This window comes from Quercus suber, unplaced genomic scaffold (assembly GCF_002906115.3).
Source record: "Quercus suber isolate HL8 unplaced genomic scaffold, Cork oak 2.0 scaffold_119, whole genome shotgun sequence".
Lineage (NCBI taxonomy): Eukaryota > Viridiplantae > Streptophyta > Magnoliopsida > Fagales > Fagaceae > Quercus > Quercus suber.
Window position 1 is genome coordinate 917,208 of NW_027069584.1, and position 9,353 is coordinate 926,560.

Below are 9,353 nucleotides of genomic sequence, written 5' to 3' on the forward strand. Positions count from 1 at the left end.
CTCAAAGATCAAGATCAGGAAATGTCCAATCAAAACAAAATTTGACTTGAGGATATTTTGTGAAAAACTCCCTATTTGATTCACTATTTTCTAGTAAATCTTATGCGTTTCCACCTGAATTCGCCCTCCTTGAAAAAGTACCATGTATGGCTTTATATAATCGAAAAATAAGGGCTTGGGGCAGCTTTCGGATGATGTAGGATCTATTCCAAACCTAGTTAAATGCAGAAAACTTGTTCTACATAGTTTCTGGAACTCTAGCATACGCACACATGCACGTGTATGCATACACATGCTTCATGCGTACGCAGAGCTTGAGCGTATGCGCATGCATGCATGCATAGAGCTTGAGCATGCGTACGCATACATGTGTACATGTACGCATGCCTTAGGGTTATTTGTAGACATCTCATGTGTATGCATACACGTGCATGTGTGCATATCTGCTAGAGTGTGGTGGTTTTTAGCCGAGGGGTGGGTGTTTGATTGTGTTTTTGGTTGCTATGGACAGAGAGACAGACGGAGATGAAGAAGGAAGAGGAAAGAGAGAGAGAGAGTATTTTTTTTTTTTTTGGTATTGTAGTTTATATTATTCTATATAGTTGTATGTAAAAAATAAAAACTAAGATGTTAAGTGTATTGATAGTAGTAAGTTAGTAAAATAGATAAGTGGTGTTTAAAGATGTAAAATATATTTAAAAAAGAAGAAGTAAAATTCTACGTTTTTTTTTTTTTTTTGGTTTTTTTTATCCCCTATACTAATGTTCTAATACATCCACCAAAACATTAGTAAAAGAAATATCATTGCCAAAAAAGACAATGATTTTCATAATGCGATTTTAACATTTTTATTATAACGACGTTAATTACATTCACTTTCATTAGTGCTTCCACACAATGTAGATTGCATCAAACACTCAAATCATCAACATCCACATATAATGACCCAGCACGTCTAACTAGACATACCAATGAAACCACAAACCCAAAATACAGAATTAACAAGGACACAAATCAGACCCTTATTAGCTAGATTACACTGCAACTATATATATATATATATATATATATATATCATCCTGTCGCATGGTGAGAGATGACACAAAATGATTTCACTGAGTTCAACCTGAAATTTCAATGGCCTGACATCGGGCTTCTTCTCCTCCACCTAGGAACAGTCACAGTGAGAACCCCATTCTCCATCGCAGCCTTAATCTGATCCATCTTAGCATTCTCAGGAAGCCTAAACCTCCTCAAGAACTTGCCACTGCTACGGTCCACTCTATGCCAAGCATCATTCTTGTCTTCTTCTCAACGCTCCTCTCTCCACTTATCTGGAGCACTCTGTCTTCTTCAATTTCAACCTTCACTTCCTCTTTGTTGAGCCCAGGAAGATCAGCCTTGAACACATGAGCTTCTGGGGTCTCCTTCCAGTCGATCCCGGGTTCACAAAAGCTGAGGTTTCCCGAGAAAACTCAGGGAAATAAGTTGAAAGTGAAGAAGGGAAAGGAAAGTCCTTGAATGGGTCCCAAACATCAAGAGCAAAGGGATCAACGTTGTTGCTTCGTCGTTACCAAAGAAGTGTGGGATCAGCGACATGTTTGATGTTTTTTTTGCTTGGCTACTTACTTTGTTGCTTTGAAATGAGGTAAAGAGAAAGCTATAAAATACTAGAAGATTAGGAACTGAGAGTGGTTGGTTGCTGAGGAATTAAACTGAGAAGGTGCTTGTGTTACTTCACGCTACATATATTATTTATTATTATTTTTTTTGAATACTAAATATTTTACTTCACGCTACATTTGGGTCAAAATGGTTTGTGTTATTTATATTCTTAGAGGAGCATTCTAGTGCTTGCGAGGAGAGGTGTCGTCATTATCATGGAATCCCAAATGGCTAGCATGATTGCACTCTCGCACTTTGATTGATTGACGAACGTTCTAGGCTAAAGCCTATAATGTAGTCTATGCCATTTAAACTTTAATGATAAGGCCCACAGGTTATTAATGGGTCATCCAATGGGCTAAAATCGGATACCACTTTATGATGAGGAATTGCAGTTGTTTTCAAGATGCTTTAAATTTTAGTTATTCTAAAAATTTACTATGATTAATACACATATTGCATGCACTCGTATGTTAAACAATCATATAAAAAAAAAAAAAAAATTCAAGAAAACCATTGTCAAGTGTCTAAAGATTAATTATAAATAAGTTCTTTTATAGATACAATAAATCCTACAACAATTTCATAATAAGTTGAGATATCAAATTGTCAATAAATTATAACTCGAATAAAACAAAATAAGAAGGAAAAAAAAAATTAAACTAGACTCGCTACAATGTATAGCAAATATTTTGTAAAAGTATTGTGAGATGTGTTGTGCCCATGGGCTTTTTTTACTCTAAGTTGATGAAAAAAAAAAAAAAAAAAAAACTCATCTCAAACTTAAAAGACTTTTTTCCCTCTATATTAACATTGGAGTGGATGCAATGTGAGTGCATGCAATGTGTGTGAAAATGTATATGTATATGTGACTGATGAAAAAAAATCATAGTAGACTGCCTAAGTCAATACATAACAAGCCCAACAGGGCATAAATATCATACATTACAAGTCCAACTGGCCATATATTATTTTTACAAACTAACGGTAGATTTACAACTGCCTAAGTAAACACAGTGGGAGCAAATGCTCTTACCTCCTATTTAGAACTTGCCATTTGTTAATCCACTAGAGAAAATTGAAAATAAAAGAAAAAGTTATTTTATCAATGTCTGATGAAAGTGCTCAATCTTCTAAGTTATTTTATAAATGTTTGATGAAAGTGTTCAAATCCTCTAAAAGACCATTAATTCAAGAAATATATTCAATTTCTAATTCTTGAAATATTAACCTCTATGTGGGGTTTTCAATTAAGTCACTTGGTAAAATAACTTATCGTCAAATAAGAGATCTCATGTTTAAATTCTCATATATATTATAAAATAATTGATATCTTAGAACGGATGTCATAAGCTTAAATTCTATTTTATATACATACACACACATATATATATATATATTAATGAAAAATCAAGGCTAAATTAAAGAGAGTTAATCTATGGTATTATGTTTCAAATACTTTCTCTATGGTATTCTATTATGAAGAATTGAGGCTAATTTTGAGAGGCCAATAATGTATACAACACTTTATTTCATAATCTCAAAAGGTGGAAAAGAAACTATAAACCATGTGTTAGGGTTGATTTGGTTCCTTTGCCACATGTTTTGTGCCTAACGACCCAAGTTAAAGGAGCAAGTCAAATTCACTACTCAATTCAATGCCATAGTAATGAAGGCTAGTGGTATACTGTGAAGGCTCACTTAAACACTACCATTCATAGAAAATCGCACTAATTTAAAACAATGCTTTCATTATAATATAACAAATCACAATTACAATATAAAAGGTTGCTCAGGTTGGGTTAAAAGGAATGAGATGGTGAGGGAGAGAAAGAGAACCCTACTTGTGCCATCAGACACACATGCACACCCTTCTAAATCTTTTTATTTTATTTTATGTAATCTGATATTTTAACTCTTTTAAATAGTAAGGGACTTAGCAAGGTAAATGTGGTTGGTAGGGGTAGATGGGTTGTTGTTTAATGCTTTAATTTGGTCCAGACTCTAGAGAAGATCAAAGGAACGTCTATGATCCAACTTTAAGTAGTGAATAAGGCCTATAGTTGTTGGACATTAGAAGGAATAACAACCTTGTGTAGTTGGTTTCTTTGGACATTGTAACAATTTGGTTTAACTCTAGACGATGATAATTTAGGACCGTTTAGTATTGTTGTTTTAGTAATATTATTTATATTTTTTAAAAATACATATAGATAAAAAAAATACGTAAAAATATATTTAATATTGTTTAAATACTAAACATTATTATTTAAACAAAAATAACAAACGGCTCTTAGTTGGCTAAACGATCTTTGTAATGCTTTACTAGAAGAAATGGTTCCTTAAAAACTTAATAAATCTAAAGCGATCTTGTCAGTTAGCATTAAATGAGAGTTAAGATGGATTTCATGGTTTTGCTAAACTTTTTTTTTTTTTAATAAACTTGTTTATCTAAACTTAGGAGACAAACAACAAATTATTAGGGCGTTATTTTCTGGGCTTGTAGCCTGCGCGTGGGTCTACTACCGATAGGTTCATGGAATTCGCAACTGCTCCGGGTCCAAGCCCCTATTCAAAATCAGCATCCTAGTCCCATAGGTAAGCTTAAATAGATTCTCCTTTTTGATCTCAAATCTCAATCCCACAGTACACTCCTTCAGAATTTCCCATTAAAGTTACACAGGTTTGGGGCAAATAAAATAAAAGAAAGGAATCCTTCTCAAAAAAATAAATAAATAAATAAATAAAAAAAAGAAAGGAATAATAGGCCCTAAAATAATTGGGCTATCTTTTTCCTGGGTTTTTGGTCTTAAAAAAAGAAAAAAAAAGAAGAAGACATTAACCAATACGCTGCACGTGCAGCCCCAATAATGAGAAAGTTAATATAGATTTTGTGTGTGAAGCCATAAATTTTGGTTTACTCAATTTGATTATATTAAAAAAGAAGCTTAATGTAGCTTACCCAATTTTGGCTCACCTAATAAACCAAAAGCACTTCAACTCCAGTGCTATCCATCAATAATAGTTTACTTATAATATGTTGTGAAATTAATGTTAAAATGTTGTGGATTTATCATTTTTTATTTGATATATAAGAAACTGAGATTTCAACAATTGTAAAAATATGGTGATAATAATAAGTGTTGTAACATTTTTTTAAAACATTAATTTTCAGTTGTGGTTAGTTACAACCTCATATTTTATTATTTTATTTTGACTTGTAAGAAATTGACATGTCAATAATTGTGAAAATAATGTGAAATTTGTTGTGTCAGTATAACAATATAAATGTCAGCATGCATCAATATTTAAAAGAAAAAAAAAACACAAACCCATTACTAAAAAAAAAAAAAAAAAAACTAACTAAACCAAAGCAATGTTATAGCTACAGTGTTGCATAGTGCAAAAACACATAAAAAAAAGGCATTGTAGCTACATGTCGCTTAGTATTGTAGCCACAGTGCAAAAATATTATACTAACAAGTGTCACAATATTTCACAAAATATTTATTTTTAGTTGTGGTTGGTCACAGTTTCATATTTTATTATTTTATTTTGACTTATAAGAAATTAACACCTCAATAATTGTAAAAATATTGTAAAATTTATTGTGTCAGTATAACAATATATATATATATATATACACATATATAAAAGTACAAACGAAAGAGTTAAAAAAAAGTATACCTATTGTAGCTATAGTGCCTCTTGGCACTTTAGCTACTGTGCAAAACTTAAACAAAAGGGTTAAAAAAAAAAAGGACTCATGAAACCAAAGTACTGTTGCAGTTACAGTGTTGCACAGTGAAATACGTTGGTGCACAGTGCCAAAGCACTGTAGCGGGCATAGCCACTTTTATATATTTGTAAGAAATTAATACATCAATAATTGTGAAAATATTGTAAAATTTGTTGTGTCAGTATAACAATACATATACCAGCTTACATAAATATTTAAAGGGAAAAAAAAAACACAAACAAATTACTTAAAAAAAAAAAAAAAAAAGGCACTGTAGCTACATGCCGCTTAGGACTGTAGCTACAGTGCAAAAATATTGTACTAACAAGTATCATAACATTTTTACAAAATATTTATTTTCAATTGTGGTTGGTCACAGTTTCATATTTTATTATTTTATTTTAATTTATAAGAAATTAACACCTCAATAATTGTAAAAATATTGCAAAATTTGTTGGGTCAGTATAACAATATATAAAAAAAAAAAATACAAATGAAAGGCTTAAAAAATGTAACTACTGTAGCTATAGTGCCGCTTGGCACTGTAGCTAATGTGCAAAACTTAAACAAAAGGGTTGGAAAAAAAAAAAAAGTGCCTCACGAAAAGCACAGTTGCAGCTACAGTGCTGCACAGTGAAATACGTTNCGGATATACACTGCCAAGACACTTGCGCGCATTCACGCTTTTATTATAAACATTTATTTTTAGTTGTGTTGGTCACAGTTTCATATTTTATTATTTTATTTTGACTTATAAGAAATTACACCTCAATAATTTAAAATATTGTAAAATTTTTGTGTCAGAATAATATATATATATATATATATATAAAAGTACAAACGAAAGACTTAAAAAAAAAAAAGTAACTAAAAAAAAAAAAAAAAAAGGCACTGTAGCTACATGCCGCTTAGGACTGTAGCTACAGTGCAAAAATATTGTACTAACAAGTATCATAACATTTTTACAAAATATTTATTTTCAATTGTGGTTGGTCACAGTTTCATATTTTATTATTTTATTTTAATTTATAAAAAATTAACACCTCAATAATTGTGAAAATATTGCAAAATTTGTTGGGTCAGTATAACAATATATAAAAAAAAAAAATACAAATGAAAGGCTTAAAAAATGTAACTACTGTAGCTATAGTGCCGCTTGGCACTGTAGCTAATGTGCAAAACTTAAACAAAAGGGTTGGAAAAAAAAAAAAAGTGCCTCACGAAAAGCACAGTTGCAGCTACAGTGCTGCACAGTGAAATACGTTGGGTGCACAGTGCCGAAGCACTGTAGCGAGCATAACGGTTTTTATATATACTAGCATTGGCTGCACGTACTTCCCCAATAGTGAGAAAATTAATTTAGATTTTATGTGTAAAATCGTGAATTTTGGCTCACTCAATTTGATTATATTAAGGCTGTGTTTGTTTCGTGTAAAACGTTTTCCGGAAAATACATATTTTCCAGAAATGCTATTTTCCGGAAAAGGAAAATATTTTTAAGTGTTTGGTTGAATTATGAAAATTGTTGTGGAAAATATTTTCATGTGTTTGGTTCTATTAGTAAAATGCTATTTTCCTACCATTTTTTCACATTGATTCCGGCAACAACAACACAACAACAACAACAACAACAACAACAAATTGATTATGGCAACAACAAATTGATTCTGGCAACAACAACAACAAATTGATTCCGGCAACAATAACACAACAACAACAAACAACAATCAAACTTTAAACAAATAAAACTAAGATGGGTCTGGGTCTGGGTCTGGGTCTCAGCGATGGGTCGACAACGACATCTGGGTCGAAGGTCTGGGTCGTCGGTCGAAGGTCGAAGGCGATGGATCGAACGTCTGGGTCGAACGCCTGGGTCTGGGTCGAACACTTTGGGCCTTGGGTTCGTGGGTCGCCGGTAGAGGTGAGCTCGAGCGGAGGCGAGATTGCGCGGCAGAGGCGAGCTCGAGCGGAGGCGATCAAAGGCGATCGAAGGCTAGATCGGCGCAGTGCTTGGTGTGGATCGGAGCTTGGAGCTTGGAGCTCGTCGGTGTGTGGATCGTCGATGTGAGCTTGGAGCTTGGAGCACGTCGATGTGAGCTTGGAGCTTGGAGAGCAGTTGGTCGAAGAGTGCGTGTGAGAGATGAGAGAGCTCTTTTCCGGAATTTGTTTAAAGTGAAAATGAGAACTGAATTTATTTTCCACCTTCATGCCTTTATTTTACGGTCAAAGGGGAAATGCATTACAGTTGACCGAATTTTACAAACCAACCAAACACACTAATTTTCCGGAAATGCTTTTCCGGAAGTGGTTTGAAGCCAAACCAAACGCAGCCTAAAAAAGAAGTTTAATGTAGCTCACCCAATTTTGGCTCACCCAATAAACCAATAGCACTGTAGCTCCAGTGCTATCCATCAATAGTAGCTTACTTATAATTTATTGTGAAATTAATGTTAAAATGTTGTGGATTTAACATCTTTTTATTTAATATATAAGAAACTGAGATTTCAACAATTGTGAAAATATTGTGATAACAATAAGTGTTGTAACATTTTTTTTAAACATTTATTTTCAGTTGTAGTTGGCTACAACATCATATTTTATTATTTTATTTCGACTTGTAAGAAATTGACACATCAATAATTGTGAAAATATTGTAAAATTTGTTGTGTCAGTATAACAATATAAATGTCAGCATACATCAATATTTGAAAGAAAAAAAAAAAAACACAAACCCATTACTGAAAAAAAAAAAAATGACTAACTAAACCAAAGCACTGTTCTAGCTACTATGCTGCACAATGCAAAAACACTGGATGTATAGTGCTAAGACACTATCCGCGCATTCGCGCTTTTATTATAAACATTTATTTTTAGTTGTGATTGGTCACAGTCTCATATTTTATTATTTTATTTCGATTTGTAAGAAATTGACACGTCAATAATTGTGAAAATATTGTAAAATTTGTTGTGTCAGTATAACAATATATATCAGCTTATATAAATATTTAAAAGGAAAAAAAACACAAAAAAATTACTAAAAAAAAGAAAATTAGGCACGGTAGCTACAGTGCCTCTTGGTATTGTAGCAACTGTGCAAAAATACTGTATTAATAAGTGTCACAATATTTTTACAAAACATTTATTTTCAGTTGTGGTTGGTCACGGTTTCATATTTTATTATTCTATTTTGACTTATAAGAAATTAATACCTCAATAATTGTGAAAAATATTGTGAAATTTGTTATGTCAGTATAACAATATATAAAAAAAAAAAAAAAGGTACAAACGGAAGACTTTAAAAAAAAATGTAACTACTATAGCTATAGTGCCGCTTGGCACTGTAGCTGCTGTGCAAAACTTAAACAAAAGGATTAAAAAAAAAAAAAGACTCACGAAACCAAAGCACTGTTGCAGCTACAGTGCTACAAAGTGAAATATGTTGGGTGCACAGTGCCCAAGCATTGTAGGGGGCATAGTCACTTTTATATATTTGTAAGAAATTGACATGACAATAAGTATAAAAATATTGTAAAATTTGTTGTGTCAGTATAACAATATATATACCACCTTACATAAATAGTTAAAAGAAAAAAAAACAAATAGATTACTTAAAAAAAAAAAAAAAAAAGCCTCTGTAGCTACATGCCGCTTGGTTGTAGCTACAGTGCAAAAATACTGTACTAATAAGTGTCACAACATTTTGACAAAATATTTATTTTCAGTTGTGGTTGGTCACAATTTCATATTTTATTATTTTATTTTGACTTATAAGAAATTAATACCTCAATAATTGTAAAAATATTGTAAAATTTGTTGGGCCAATATAACAATATATAAAAAAAAATAAAAAATACAAACGAAATACTTAAAAAAGTATAACTACTGTGGCACTGGAGCACTGTAGTTACTGTACAAAACTTAAACAAAAGGGTTGAAAAAAAAAAAAAAA

General features: G+C 31.9%; 1 protein-coding gene across 1 annotated transcript; it reads right to left on the reverse strand.

Annotated features, from left to right (window-relative positions):
• Positions 1–823: 823 nt before the first annotated feature.
• Positions 824–1,770, reverse strand: LOC112017894 (18.5 kDa class I heat shock protein). Its single transcript, XM_024050352.2, is given in 5 exon segments — positions 824–1,161; positions 1,163–1,310; positions 1,313–1,441; positions 1,444–1,570; positions 1,573–1,770. Coding segments are annotated over 5 exon segments (471 nt in total). The 5' UTR covers positions 1,600–1,770; the 3' UTR covers positions 824–1,121.
• Positions 1,771–9,353: the final 7,583 nt, after the last annotated feature.